Source organism: Manacus vitellinus, unplaced genomic scaffold, assembly GCF_001715985.3.
Source record: "Manacus vitellinus isolate BGI_N305 unplaced genomic scaffold, ASM171598v3 scaffold_18_pilon, whole genome shotgun sequence".
Taxonomy (NCBI): domain Eukaryota; kingdom Metazoa; phylum Chordata; class Aves; order Passeriformes; family Pipridae; genus Manacus; species Manacus vitellinus.
In genome coordinates, this window is record NW_021939324.1 from 9,566,039 (window position 1) to 9,581,810 (window position 15,772).

The 15,772-nt window shown below is 38.5% G+C and overlaps 1 protein-coding gene across 2 annotated transcripts; it reads left to right on the top strand.

Annotated features, from left to right (window-relative positions):
* Positions 1 to 3,246: 3,246 nt before the first annotated feature.
* HEXB (hexosaminidase subunit beta) lies at positions 3,247 to 15,612 on the top strand. Of its 2 annotated transcripts, none has more exons than XM_029959020.1 (12): positions 3,247 to 3,312; positions 3,991 to 4,037; positions 4,250 to 4,360; positions 6,728 to 6,829; positions 8,434 to 8,563; positions 10,313 to 10,493; positions 11,501 to 11,587; positions 12,137 to 12,209; positions 12,861 to 13,035; positions 13,845 to 13,935; positions 14,114 to 14,218; positions 15,441 to 15,612. In XM_029959020.1, exons 4-12 carry the CDS (start codon positions 6,734 to 6,736, stop codon positions 15,502 to 15,504), a joined length of 1,002 nt encoding a protein of 333 aa, XP_029814880.1. In that variant the 5' UTR covers positions 3,247 to 3,312; positions 3,991 to 4,037; positions 4,250 to 4,360; positions 6,728 to 6,733; the 3' UTR covers positions 15,505 to 15,612. The 2 variants fall into 2 exon arrangements, with proteins under 2 accessions (XP_029814880.1, XP_017925778.2); XM_018070289.2 differs by lacking the exon at positions 4,250 to 4,360 and adding an exon at positions 4,425 to 4,511.
* The last annotated feature ends 160 nt before the right edge of the window (positions 15,613 to 15,772 follow it).

Sequence of the window (15,772 nt, forward strand, 5' to 3'; positions counted from 1 at the left end):
GAGGCCTGTGAGTACCCGCACGGCCGCCCACCGCGCTGCTCCTTCCACGGCCCAGGCGGCACCGTTAAGCGCTGGGTTTCCCATCACGTGTCCAGTGTAGAAGTCAGCAGGGTTTTGTTTTTGGGGAACTGGAAAGCACGGGCTCACTGAGGTGGTCAAGAACGTTTTAGAACAGTGGCGACCAGAAGATAATTCCTGCCCTTGATGCTGTGGGAAATCTCAGCTCACAGGGAATCATGAAGCTCATTAGACATGTCGCCTGTGATTTCTGCAGTTTAGCTACCGTACGGGTATCTGCTACTGTCCTTTCTAGCAAATAGCATTAGGAATCAGAGCTACTATGCTATGCAATATCCAGTTATGTTTGGTGAGATCTGTGTGTAGTCAGAGATCATCCCTTTCAGTACAGGGTGTTGAGTGAAGGCTGTCTGTTTACCATATGTTCTCCTTAGAAATTACTACATTTGAATTGAAGCTACTTATACTGAGATATGCGCATGGTATTTCCTGTTTTTCCAGGAAAAGCAGAAAGTGTGTGTTGAACTTGTTATTTATCTTGCAGTGTTATAAATCTACTTTATATCAGTAAGTACCAGAAAGGATTTAAAAACATGGTGTTTATATTGGATTTTTCTGTGCTTCTTTAGTTCTGTGGTTAAAGTCCAGACTGGAGAAGTACTTTAAATAAAGAACTAAATACCAGAGAATTTTCTTAACAGAAATAAGGATGAGTGATAGGATTGCTTTTTGTCTGGGCAGGTTAGCACAGGAATCAACATATTCAATTCATCTAGTTCTGTTTTGAGGTAATCTTCTGTACTAGGGAAGGCAGTTGTTTGGTATCCAGGATACAGATCCTTAGAAAAAGATCCTTCTAATCTTAAGTCATACATCAGCAGCAGGATTAATTCCACTTGACTTGTAATAGAATGTACTGATATTAAATGTACTCTGTGTTTTTGGCACATATAGCTAAATAGTTTTGTGTGCAAGCTTATGATACATTTCAATGCAAATAAAATATAGCAGCAAAAATACTAATGCTTTAGCATTTTTCTGCCACAGTCAGGTTATTGTGCTGCCATATTACTAATTTGAACTTTGAACTGGTTTGTGAACTACAGATTTTTACCAAAGCTGGTTCTCCTCTTCTGTCACGCAGTCTGTCAGATCATATGATCTTTAGGTTGCATTCTTTAGAACAGGCATAGTTTTTTCCCTCTGCTCTAAGAAATGAGTTTCCTGTTAAAAATAACATGTTTTCCTCATGTGGTAAGCTGAGCTTTCCAGACTTCAGTGAGTTTTTAATTTTCTGGGTTTTTGAAGCTTTTTGATGGCGGTCACTTGATGGTTTGGATGGTGCGGCTCCTTAGCAGAGATAGTATTTATCAGTCAGTGACTATCCTATAAAAAGAGTATTGAATATGTAATAAAAGTACCTGCCCTTCTCCCTGCTGAGTTCTTACCTGCTTGTATAAAAGGTTCCAAATAGCTTGTCCTGTGTTCAGTTAAGGTATGATATCTGTTCAGAAAAAAAAGCCTGCTCTCTTGGAAATAAATCTGTGACAATTGATCACAATTTACCACAGAAAGACTTGCAGTAGTCTTCTAAGTTCTCTTTCTTACCCAAACCTTGCAGTAAGTGCAATCTGTGCTTAGTTTAACTTGGAAGACTGAGGTACTTTCTTTGTGTCGCTGAATGGCTTTTTCCTGCTAGTTTAGGTAAATGTTTGAACTGTGTATTATATGACAAAACATTCTTTGATACATACACAGATCAAATAAATGTCTGTACAGCAGTTCACCCCTTTTTTTTCTCTGCTCTGTCAGATGTGCAATCCTTGTAAGCTTATTATTGCTTTGCTGTTTAAATAATAATATAAATCTATAGATTTATAGAAATAGTGTATTTTTATACATATATATGTACATAGTTAAAAAATATTTAAAATATATTTGTTTCTTTACTAAAATTTACTGAATCATCTTAAATGCAAAACCAAAATTATTTTACCTTTTTTTTCACCAGTACTTTGTTACACAAAGTTAAGGGACGATTGTTATGAAGTCCTTCAGATACCATTCTCCATTTTACTTACCTTACTTCATCTCCCTGCCCCCATACATGTGTCCATTAGATGTGGGGTCAGTAGAGTGACCTGGCATCCTATTTGTGCATCAGGCACAGCATCACCAGCCAGTCACTCTGTGTGGCGCAGCCTCACCTTGAATATTGTGCGCAGTTTGGAGTGCCATAATATAAGAAAGATATAAAGCTTTTAGAGAGTGTCCAAAGGAGGGCTACAAAGATGGGGAAGAGCCTTGAGAGGAAGCTGTATGAGAAGCAGCTGAGGTCACTTGGTCTGTTCAGCCTGGAGAAGAGACTGTGGGAAGGCCTCATCATTGTCTACAGCTTCCTCATGAGGCAAAGAGGAGGGGCAGGCACTGGTCTTTTCTCTGTGGTGACCAGTGACAGGATCCAATGGAATGGCACGAAGCTGTGTTAGGGCAGGTTCAGGTTGGATATTAGGAAAAGGTTTTTCGTCCAGGTGATGGTTGGAACAGGCTCTCCAGGGAAGTGGTCACAGCATCTAGCCTGACAGAGTTCAAGAAGCGTTTGGACAATGCTTTCAGGCACATGGTGTGATTATTGGGGTGTCCTGTGCAGGGCCAGGAGTTGAACGTAATGATCCTAGTGGGTCCCTTCCAATTCAGAATATTCTATGATTCTATGGTCTGATTATTAGCTTTTTTCCTTTGTCATTATACCCTTATAGTTAGTACCTGGCAATATTATATGAAAAGTTATATCTCTAATAAAAATATGTAAGCATAATCTATATGAAAGGAAGGTGGAAGGAGAAGTGAAATTTTTGTGGTTAAGTCTGGCATAGTTACTCAACCCTTATCACCATGCCTTAAAAGTGGAAATATAATCTGTTATGTTTTAAATCAGTTGAGTTAAACTTGGCTGGAATTTTGGCCCATGTACAATATTTTAACATTGCCATTATTAAGCACCTCACTTGTTTTGTCTTCTTATTTATTAACTGTTGACTCTCTGAACAGTAGCTTGCATTATATCAGAAAAACAAATGAAAAATAATTGCGCGCTGTGACCGTTAAAAACAGTCATTTAAAAAACAAAGGGAGACATGGCACTTGAAGAATCTCTAATGCCTATTAGCATTGGCCTGTCAACTCATGGTTTCTTGAGGAATAACCTTTTTCTTTTCTTTTCTTTAGATCATTTAACTGTAACTGAGCCTGTGGCTGTACTGAAAGCTTATGAGGTATGGGGTGCTTTAAGAGGTAAGTTGCTACTTTTCATATAGAGCTGTTTGGTAGGTCTTACACAAACTTCATGGCAGACTAAGAACCAGCTGATCACTGAGCTGTGCCCTCATTCAGTATGTCATTGGAAGTAAGCTTGGTCAGGCCAGAAGGATACTCAGATGTTGTTGGTTTGATGCTCCATATCTCAGATCCAGTGGCGCACCGTAAGTGCACTCTCGCTTGCCTGAAATCAGCCAGGCCAAGCAAACCCTGGGTGCTAAAAAGCTCTCTGATCTATAGTGTAAACAGATTATTCTCTGACTGCACCTAATAACTTGACATACTGAACACATTACCACGAAGATCATAAGCTGAAGTTTCAGCCTGCTGTTCTTACTGCAATGTTACACCAACAGATTTTGCTCTCAGTAACTTTCTTACTATTCAAGGATTAATTTGCTACCACTGAGCTGTAGTGATAGTATTCAGTATCTGTGTGTAATGGAGAATTTGAATGGTTCTGTCTTCGGAATTTTTAAAACAGTGGTGCTTGAGCAATTAAGGAAACTGTGCTGAAAAGAAGGAAACTCAGCTATAAAGCATTCTTTCTTGCTTTGTGAATGCCTGTAAATAGTTGTGGTCCTGTTTTTAACTAAAACTTTAAGGGCAAGTACTGGGTTGTATTCCACATCCCTTTCTTGGATATTTTTCCAGGTTTGGAAACCTTCAGCCAGTTGGTTCATGAAGATGACTATGGAAGTGTAAGTATTAACTAAAACCACTGTCCTGATTATAGACAAACAGATTCTTTACTGGATGCTTTTCTAGAAACAACAGATTTACCCGTTTCATTCAGTAACTTTTCAGTTTGTTAACAGATTTCCTAGAAACATTTTCTGAAAAAAAATGTATTTCCTGTTTGAAATTATGAATATTAAATGGGAGTTCTGATTTTTAAATTTTGTTCTCATAGTTTCTTGTCAATGAATCTGAAATCAATGACTTTCCAAGATTTGCACATAGAGGAATCTTACTAGACACTTCAAGGCATTATTTACCATTGAAATCTATTCTTACAAACCTGGTAAGTGGGCAGTTTTGTATCATTATAATGAAGGCTCTTTGTTGTTGTGTTTTGTCCCCTGAAGTAGGTAGCAACTGGAGCTGATATGAAAGAAAAACCCACCTCCTCTGGCTGACTTCTAAAAGGACAGAGTGAACTTTGTTAAGCAAAGGTCAGAACAGACTGGAGAGGAATCAAGTAGGCAGACACAATGATTAGTGAATCTGTAATGGGGGCTGGGATTTGTGGTACCTTGGATTCTCCGTATTTTTTGTTGCCCAAGCCAGCTAATGTTTTACTTCTTGGAAGCATATTCTGAGACATCTGACTGTCACCAAGCAATACATAGGAGACCTTGCAAGTTCTAGCTTCAGTGCCAGTGATTTCAGGAAAATTCCCATCTTTTCAGTAGCCAGGCTTTGGTAGTCCTTTTCTTAGGCTGCTAAGAGCAAGCCACTGATTAAGTATTACAGAGCAAGAGAGAAATTTGGTAATGTTCACTGGAAGCTCCTGAAAAGAAAACCCCAGACAAACAAAACAAACAAACAACAACAAAACACAAAACAAATAAAACTTTCTCCAAAAAGCTTATGTAAGCACACTAAGAGTTTTATACTCCCACCTTGATGGAAAGGTAGTGAATTTTTATAAGCATAGTAGCCAAAGCTGTGGGGTTTTCTGTCTTGCACTCCTTTTTTTTTTGTTGTTGAAATCCTTGTAGAAGGGATTATTTAGTGAATTGAAGTGGAGGAACAGGCATTTTCCTGTTTTGTCTGTCTTGCTTCTCCAAAATGAAATAATACTTGAAATTTCCCCTCCATGTTGCAGAACTTTGCAAAACAGGTTTAAGATGGGCAGGAAGAGTGCAGGTAAAACCAGTCTTCATTTCTGAGGTCATCCTTGAACTATGCTCAGAACTTGTCCAATTTTTACTACTTGTTTTACCTTCAAGGTCAGTGCCTGTTCAACAAGTAGTGCTTGTGTGTAGTATTTCATTTGCAATGGAAGGTGCTTCTCAAGTAGATACTTGTGCTGTTGTTTGTCGTCTTGTCTAAAAAAGATATCAAAAGAGACTTGCATTTCTACCAGTTTTGTCTTTCTGTAACTGTTGCTGTTCTGTTTTCTTTCCTTAAATTGCATCTGTGTCTCTCCAACACATTACTAGAGCTATCTTTTATGCAATTTTGCTGGTTTAAGAACAAGTGTACTTTTCCTCCCACCTCGGTGCCTGCTTGAATCCAGGGTAATAAAAAGCATCAATAATCTCTTCACTGACATGTGGTAATAAGATGCTTAGGGCAGCAGTTCACATACCTTTCTAATTCGTGTTCAGCTACTGTACTGTATTTGCAGGAAGGGCATTGTTCTTGAGAGAAGAGTGGCTGAGGTGAAAGTCAGGAGATGTAATTTTCTATGTGGAAGGATGGTATTTGATAGAAATGAATGAAGACGTGGCAATTAAAACTTCTGCAGTGTAATGAAACAGATGAGATAATTTTGGGGAATGGACAAGGTATAAATATCCTTTTGGATTTGGTGGGAGTTCCTGAAGAGATTTTATCACTTCTTTAAACACAGATTGGTGAAAAAAAGAATGGGAGAAATGTGAGAATAATTGTATTGTGGCAACGGATTAGAAACAGCTGTGTTGCAATCAGTCATGAACAATGTAGAGAACGCTTATTTGGCCTGCTCACAGCTCATGCTTCTACAGACTATCAAGCATAACTCAGGGTACGTCTGTAACTGTCCAACTGGAGTCATAATTCTAAAATAAGTGTGTTAACATTGATCTTATCTTCAGTTTCAAAAAAAAAGGGAAGTAACGACTGTAATAGTTGAACACATAAAGGAAGCACTGTCTTTTGTGGGGAAAAAGCATGGTTTATTCTGTGTGCATTTGAAATGGAGTCTTCAGAAATCAGTCGCAAGAATGGATGTACTAAATAGGAATTACAGGAAACTCCCTTATGCTGTTAAGTTTTCGAGTCCAAAGTAGTTATAAAAGTATAAGCTTTTCTGTAAGCTGAAATATGTGATGCTGTATACAGAATTACCCAGAAATGTTCTGAAGTGGAAGAAATTAATGAGTGTTTATAGCAGTTCTTACTACACAGGTGAGTAGAAGAGGGTTAGATCAAGAGCTTGTTGCCAGCAGAGGTGCAAATAGATGGAGAGGAATGAACCAGTAGAGGTGTGTGCTTCTAGCATTCAGTGAAACACACTATGCTTCTTTTGCTTGGTTTGGGGTTTTTTGGTTTGTTTGGTTTTTTTCTTTTTTAGCTGTTGCTTTAGGTATGCAGGATATGCTCAGGCGTGGACTTTTTTCCATAGGTTTTCTATGAAAGTGAAGTGTTTGACTAAAGTCTTTTGCATAATTTCTTACAGGATGCCATGGCTTTTAACAAGTTCAATGTTTTCCACTGGCATATAGTAGATGATCAGTCATTCCCTTACCAGAGCATTTATTTCCCTGAATTAAGTGATAAGGTGAGTGAACATCATTGGAGTGGGGTGGGAGGGCTGAAATCCAGTACATATTTCATGAATATAAAATGCAGAGTTTACCAATGATTGAGTACATCTGCTTTGGCTTATTGTGAAACAGTACCACATGACCAGTAATCAGCAAGTCCACATTTAGGATTCTACCTGAGTGTCTGTGTGGACTATTTTCAAATCTTCCTTGGTGGATACATGGTATATGGCCTTCCTAACTCTTCTGTGCAGATTTACTTAATGATCCTCAGTGTTTGCAGGACTTCAAACAGTAATGGTATGCAAATAAGTAGTGAACACTGCTAGAATTTCTGATGGTGGGGTTTTTTAACTGTTAGGCTTCCTGCCACTTAGATGTAAGAGAGTTTCTTGCCAGATTTAGGTTTGGAACCACTGCAATAACACTTTTGCCTTGTCTGAGATCTAGTTAACTTTACAAAACACAACATGCCTATAAAGAGGTACAAAAATGAGAAGTTGCTTTCTAAAACAAATACAGTGCAATGTGTCTCTTTATTTCTAGATTCATAGTAGGCTTTGTTAAATTAGTTGAAAGTCATGAGGTTCTTGCTCAGTCATGGTATGGTAGAAACCAAATCAAACATGAATACTTAAGTAGACTAAGCCTAAGTACAAGATTACTGATTCTGTTTTAAAACGCTTGCTGGAATCTGACCCTCATGAAAACTGTGTAGGCAGTGCTTGAGCAGATGCCATGAAGAATTTTATAATTCAAAAATTGTAGATGTCGCACAGTGCAGTCAGATTATTTTTCCTAGTAATGGCTATGGAGTTCTGTCCTATGCTCCACTGACAGCTGGAGAGAGGAAGATGGCTTTTGTCTCAATAGCCTCCTCTTTGAAAATCTTCTTGTTTGCTATTACGTTTTTTGAGTAACTCAGCTGTGGAAACCATTTCCAGAGAAATGAAAGCTTAAGGTGCTACTAGTCATGAAGAGTCATGATGTATTCTTACGTAGTTTGGGTCTTTAGCAAGCATCTGTTTCACCAAACTGTAACTGTCTGGGTCATTTGTCACGTTTTTTGGGTGTGAGGGAGTAGAATAACACTCAAATTCAGTGTCACAAAACAAACATTCCCCGATACTAAATTGGTCACTATATCAAAACTGAAAAGCAGAGGTGTTGGAAGAAGACACCATTCTTTCTGACTTAGCAGAATTTTTCCATTAGTCTTGCGTGTTATGTAGCAAGAGCCCTGTGTTTCAGAGCTAATGGGAAAAAATAACTTGCCTCTGTACAGAAGAGCTGAAAACTGTATCTTTCAGAAATCTGACGGAATAGAAACTAGCTTTTCTGTTTTCTTCAGTAACTGTGAGCTAAGGAGGAAAGAGTGGTCTTCTCAAGGAGGTCTGTCTCAGTGTTGTGAACTTGTTGGTTTGTTTTTTGATTGGTTTTTTCTTCTCTCCACTAGTCAGCTAAAAAGTTCCATCAGTGCAGTTGCACATGTGATAAACCAGAAAAGGCTAACTTATAATGTAGACTGTAGAGTAGTTTTACAACACTTTAGTCCAAATTTTTTGAGTTGCTGGTATAGTGTTTTGTAAACTGTCTCTAAGTGTGACTTATTTTACAGGGAGCGTACTCCTGTAATCTCATCTATACTCCTGCTGATGTCCGTCTGGTGATTGAGTATGCCCGATTAAGAGGCATTAGAGTTATCCCAGAGTTTGATACCCCAGGACACACACAGTCTTGGGGAAAAGGTATGTCCAAGAAAGTATTGTTAAGAAAGAAATTGTTAAGAGATTGTGGTGAGTAGTAGCAAGCAAATGGATTTTTTAAAAAGTAGTCAATAAAGTGCTTTGGAAGGCCCCTGATAAGAGGTAAGGAAGGGCAGACTCTGTGATGTCATGACCTTTACCTGTTACAGGAACTAAAATGAATGAAGAAAGTTGACACATCCTGTGCTGGATGTGTGTGCAAAGGTACAGATCTATTCTGCCTTAGACTTTATGTTGTTGATATCTCCTCACTCAGTACTCAAGTTTAGAATAATAAGGCAGTAGCTAGAAATAATGAGTTACTGTCTGGTGCAGAGTAGATATTTCTGCTTTGGGAAGGTTCTTTCAAAGTGATTGATGTTTATCTCTTAGTAAAGTGGTAATCTGCCAGTGTACAAAACACAGCTAAGTTGGATACTTCTTCACTCTCTTACCTTCTTGGTCTCACAGTAATACTTCTCTTGATACAGAATGCTGGTGTTTACATGTTCTCAAGGACCAGGAAACCTTGTGCCTTAATTCAATGTGCACTGAATGCAATTTCACTGCAATTAACTTAAGATGGTCTTGGCCAAAAGTAAAGATTTTTTTAGTGCCTCATAACTTCAGCTTTAGCAACAGAGCAAGTCTTGTATTCGTCCTCCAGGGCTGTGGCTATAATGTTGAAAGATGTCTTAGGCTCTTTCTCAGTAATTCAAAATGAGAAGGAAAGGAACAAGGCAAACCCCAAATTTGCTAAACACACTCTTTCTGAATCCTTTATCTCAAGTGGTCTTTGCACTCACAGCAAACTATTAAATCACTGGCTTGCCTGGCTATATGTGGGGGTTCTACATTCATTTGAAGAGCAAGTTGATCTCCCTTGCCTAAAATCAAGTGTTCTTGATAGCTTCCTGTACAGTTTTTTTTATGCAGTACACAGGAGCTAGTCCTGGCTTTGCTTATGAACTTGGGTGGCTATGCTTTGCTTGCATTCAAATTCAGGATATTGGAGAGAAGTCTTAATGCTTGTGAGTAGGGTAGTAGAAGCAATTTAGCACTAGGGCCTCATTTGGGGGAAATGTGCTCAGAGTAGGAAACACACAGGCAGGAAGGTGCTGCTGCTGCAACTATGGTGTACTAAATAAGCTGGATTTAGGTATCTCCAACCCACATACAATAACTCGTTCTTATTTAGTTTTCGTGGCTCATGTTGCTTCAGACATCTTGACTTGAGAACCATTGCGTAGTTTTGATCTCTGTTTAGCCTTTCTTTCTTGTGTAAAGGTAAATTCCTAGGAGAGTGAGGTAGGACATCTACCTTGAGCTATATACCTCACACCTACTTAGATGTTAGCAAAGCAGAGTAATAAAAATAGGAAAGAGGCCTCTGAAGCATACTCATTATGCTTGGCTTTCTTCTAATTGGCTTCCTTCCTAAATCCATTAAAGTTTTTTTTATTCAAATAGTCATCCAAATGCTGTTTTTCAGATATAGTGTTACATGTTACATAAATTAGTGTGTGTTAAATCACAAATCTGAAAGTCCAAGTCCTAATTGCCAGTTAGAGGGTTCTTCAACCTTGTCCAAGTTGTTTTATTTCATTCTGCCTCTATTTGATTATACTTGGAATAGGTGAGCACTTAAGTCATGAATATTAACCTTTTAAATATGGGTAACTGCTTCTTCCTGCTAGTAAAGCTAGCATAGCAACATGGAACTGCATGTCCTCTATTAATTGTTTTTACTAGGTCAAAAAGATCTTCTCACTCCTTGTTACAATGGAGGACAGCCAACTGGGTCCTTTGGACCTGTAAATCCTATTTTGAATACAACTTATGACTTCATGACTAAATTCTTCAAAGAGATCAGCAGTGTGTTTCCAGATGCATACATTCATTTGGGAGGAGATGAAGTGGACTTCAGTTGCTGGTATGGTGACAATTCAAAGAACAAATGTCTAGTGCTTCTTAAACCTATCCACATCCATTAATTATGGAACTCAGTTGCATGAGGCAGTTTTCACTGCATGACCAAAAGATCTCCACTCCTATCTCTATAATTATCTACAAGCAGAGCATTTGTGATTCTCAACAAGCAAGAGATGTTGTGCAGAATTTTGCTTTGTCTAGTAGTTTCACAAATGCTCAAGTACTCTGAAGGATTTCTTTATGAAAATTAACCTGGCAGGAAAGAGAACTAATATGATAGAAAAGTACTAGATAAGATAATTAACATTTAAATACTGTATTTTATAGTAGATCTTTCCATTGAGTTCTGCCCTCCAGAAGACACGCTAACACTAAGTAGTACCAAGCTGATTCTTTTGTGTTTGTATTTAAAGTGTGACATGTATTAATAGAGCTCTTAATTTGTTTGTGAATTTTGAATATTTTGGAGTCTCTTTGCTGGAGTAACTGATAGTACAGAATTTGAACATTTTGATGATTCTCTTTAAACATCAAAGATTCTCTTTAAACATCAAATCCGAACACTCAGGACTTGATTTAATTTTTATAGAGAAAGAAAACTTCTGACAAATGCTTTACCACAGAAGTGCTGATTTCCTTTTGTGATAAAAGCACAAAATTGATGAGTCCCAGACCTGCTGACAGCCTTCCCACTAAGTCACAGAGATGCCAGGAACCCCAGAGCTCTTAAGAGTTTGAGGCAATCTGCCAGAGACCGCTTCAGAACAGGGACTTCACTAGTTTTACCAGAGAATTAGGACTATTGGCTTTACTTCAAATCAGGATGAAACTGTTTCAAAATATCAAAGTTGTGTTAGCCTGCTGCTTCTGCTCTATTTTACATTCCAGGCTATGGCATGCCAAAGGCACCATCTAGTGCTGTGCGTAGGTGGAAATGTTTGGGAAATCTGGTTTAAAACATAACAAAAATAATCTTTTCTTTAACTTGTTTCCTTGTTATTATTTAAGGAAATCTAACCCTGAAGTGAAAGAGTTCATGAAGAAGCAAGGTTTTGGCAGTGACTATGCTAAACTGGAATCTTACTATATTCAGAAGTATGTTAGTTTTTTTATTCCTGCTCAGTTTTTCACTATCTGAGGGTGGCATTGAGGTGCAGATACTAAAGCTGATGTAATATCTGTATTGTTTTCAAAAATCGACACATGGGGGACTACCCACTTTAATACGTCAAATGTAAAGTTCATAGCTTTAAAATGTGGGATACATCAAGGATATCTAGGCTAGTTCTACACACACTGTGAATGTATTGGATATCTTAAACTAGATATCTGCAGTAATGGCAGCACGCAGGCTGTGGAGGAAAAGGTTTTGCAGCCATTTATTTGGCTCCTTCTTAAATAACATGGATTTATCACTGTGTACAAGTTGCTGGTAGTTCTGAACATGAGTTTGTGTTACTGCACACACTGTTATACACATGGACTTCAAGAGCACTGAAGGCCAAAACCAGAACAACATGCTTTTTCGTGGTACCCTATGCAGTGATGGGAAATGTCAGATGTGCCTTAGGGTAGAAAATATTGCTTCTTCAAGTGCCTGTACTTATTGAAGTTCACAAACCCGATCTTATTTCTAAATTCCAGCATTTTGGACATTGTTTCCTCCTATAACAAAGGACAAATCATCTGGCAAGAAGTGTTTGATCACAAAGCACAGGTAAGATGGGAAAATTAATAAGATACTTTTGTATAACAGCACAGTATTGTGGGAGGCTTCCAAAGTAGGCTACTAAGTAGGTCTGTTTGTGTTTCTTAAAAGTTAAACCAAGTCTTCTGACATTAGAAAGTCTCCCCAGGTGTGAGGCCTCCCTTGAAATTACCATTTGTTGACCATGTAAAATAGGTGGGACAGGAACACCAGCATTGAAGTTCTTTCTGAAGCTGAACACAGTTAATATAATATGTTTTAAAGCATCAGAGTAAAGGGTAGGGAAGTTTCTAGGAGTTTCCTTTTTTTTTTCTCCCTCACACAACTGTGTGTCTGATCTAGTAACACCAGATGCTTGGCTTTTAAGAGCTGGTAAGATATGGGGTGCATGTAGGAATCCTCTTAGAGCATTAACTGTCTGTAGTATAACCTAGGCTTCACTCAAAAGAGCTGTGTTTAAAACCAACAAAGAGATAATTAGCTTTAGACTTTGGGGGAGATGACCATAGGTAGCTTCCAAAATGTTCCTCTTCAAAACGAAATAGCCAGTTTTGAAATTCATGATCCTTTTTTCCTGATAACAGCAATTAGGATTGTCATTAATGGCTTTTGGGGGGGGGGGGCAATCGGGGTTGTTTGTTCTGTCTTACCCCCTTTTAGCTGAAACCAGACACTGTAGTTCAAGTGTGGATGGCAAACAGCTATGCTCATGAACTGAGCAGTGTCACTGGAGCTGGGTTCCCCGCTGTCCTGGCTGCACCCTGGTACTTGGACTACATCAGTTATGGGCAAGACTGGAAGAAATACTACCGTGTTGAACCACTTGACTTCCCTGGTTTGTTACCTTTTTTATATGCATGTTCTGTGCATGAAATTTTTTGGTTTACAGTAAGGTGTAAATGGAAAGAATAAGGCTGTTTAGAGGGGTCATTCCATCACTGTGATTATAGTGTAATCCAAGGAATTTAATGTCAGCTAGAACTCTGGAAAATTCTTAAATTTAAAAAAAAAGGGAACTTTGCACTTCTCACAGGGAAAGGTGTTACCTTCCTCAGCATCTGATACTGGTGCTTGTGTGAGACAGAATGATGGACAAGGTGGGCAGGTGCCTCATACTTCAGGTGCGGAGTTGTGCAGAATGGCTGCTGGTAGACATATGTTAGCAAGCTTCTAGAGTGTGAAACTGTTTCATAGAAGACATGTTCTCTCCTGTCTAAAGCTGATACAAACATGTTATGCTTTCCATGGGGCTTTTATCTTGTGCAAGGTAGGTCTCAGAGCTGATTAGGAAGAACACCTGACTAAGTGGTTTTTTCAAGGAATGTTCTGCATGTGATAGAATGAACAGTTTCCATCAGGACTGATATCCCTGAGGAATGTCAGGAGGCTGAGGAATGTCTTCAGGGGATAAAAGGTAAAATACTTTCTGAAAGAGAGGAGAAGTGGCTTCTCTGGGCAAACAGCCTGGTGGTTCTCACATTCAGTAACAAGACTACTAAAATGTTAAGTTAGTGCTCAGAATAGTTTTATATGACCAAACAAACAACTGAACATCAATCCTCTCTAAGTATTAGAAAATTAAATTTTTGATATATTCTTATCTTCTGGAAAAATAAAAATTCTGACCTTCTGCTTTGAATTCAGGATCTGAAGAACAGAAGAAACTTTTAATAGGTGGAGAAGCCTGCCTGTGGGGGGAATTTGTGGATGCAACTAACCTGACACCAAGATTATGGTATGAACTGCTTTATCATTAGGTTTTCAAAAGCCAGCTGCAAGGATCTTAATTAATCCAAGAAGACTGTATGATAGTGGTGACAGTGCTCTGTGCTGAACCTGAGCAGCTATAAAAAAATTTTATCTATTCTTGGTTATAGACCACACCTACTCTAAAACTTAGTATACCTTTACAGGCCTCGAGCAAGTGCTGTAGGAGAAAGACTCTGGAGCAGCAGGAATGTGACCGACTTGCAAGATGCCTATAGAAGGCTGAGGAATCATCGCTGCCGCATGCTCCGGTAAGATTTAGTGGCTACAGTGTATCTTGGTTCTCATGTCTTATAACCAGTGGAACAGAAGTACAGACTTAAAGTGCTGACCTGGAAATGAAGGGAAGAGAGGTAGTGTGGTTTGTATCCACAGAAAAGGAAGAAAGATGCATTAAGTCATGCATTGTAGTCTTAGTGTGTGGGAAAAGGATTGTGTTCCTACTTATGTTTTTATATATGGTGTATACATAGACCATATCAATTGTAGAAGGCCAAGGAGACTTTCCAAGCAGAATGAACAACTCTGGCTTGCTCTGCAGCTGGTTATGAGGGAGTGAGGGGAATGGATGGGTAGCACTTTGTAACAGCTCAGTTGTGGTCACTGGAAGAATAACTCTGCCTATTGAAGGTTGAGGCCACTGCTCTTGAAATAATACAGTGAAAGCAGTAGCTACTACTCAGATCTAAATTCAACCTCCCCTAGGACACAGCAGCCCAAACTGAAATGATAATGGGAGAAAGGAAACAAAAAGGTGGGCATCTATTGTAGAGGCCTAGACACCAGCCCTGTCTTTACTAAGTAGAGTAGGACTTGCTTAGGTGCAGCAATAGTTCAGCTGAGGTAATCCATTATTCAGTTTCTTCCACTGCAGCACTTTTAAACGCTAGTAGCAGTAGTATCTAGTCCTTAAATATTCAAGAAGCAGAATTTTGACTACAACTTCTTTAACTCTGAAAATTTTTTTTATACTATCTTACTGTGCCATCATAAACTACAAGGGCTTGGTTAGTTTGTTTTTTAAAGCCACATGAGAACAGACTAATTTATGATAGTGTAAGCTGGAAGAAATCTTGGCTCCCCCCAAATATGAATGAAAATTACATAATTAAAGCTGCATATGGAGGAAACATGAGGGTTGGGAGCAGGGAGAGTGTGCAAATGTGAATTGATTTATATTTGCATGTTCTTATAACTTCTTTTCAATAAAAGCTGTAAATTTTGCATAACATCAAGACAACTGGGTCCTGAATTTCAACATGTTTGCTAATAGCTCGGTAGCTCTGATTGAAACAGAGAACTGAAGTACAATTAGAAGTAGAATAGGGCCCCTTTTCACTCCCTAGAGACGACATCTGTTACTTCTTGGACATAGTTTTGTTTATAGAATGGAGTGCCAGTATCTCTCTTCCTGCCTATACAAACAGCCAGTTGTTTGATTATAGTCATACACATTCCACTTTATTTTAACAGCCGTGGCATAGCAGCCGAACCGGTGTTTGTTGGATACTGCGCCCATGAAGGGAGACGGCCGTAACTGCTGCAAAGACTTCTCCTCAACAACCTGAAGTGCCTCTGGGGTATGAATATGTATTTGAATCAAGATTTAAAATTTTCACTTTTAAAATAAAATTGTTTGATAACCTTTTTGGAGTAAAAATGGTTGTTTTTAGGGTTTTAGAAACTGGGATTCTTCACTGTGAAATCCTGAAACTTGATACCATAGTTATTAATTCCAATTTCTTTACATTCTAAAGTTGAGAAAATAAAGCTAAGACACCATTTAAATAAAGAGCAAACTATCT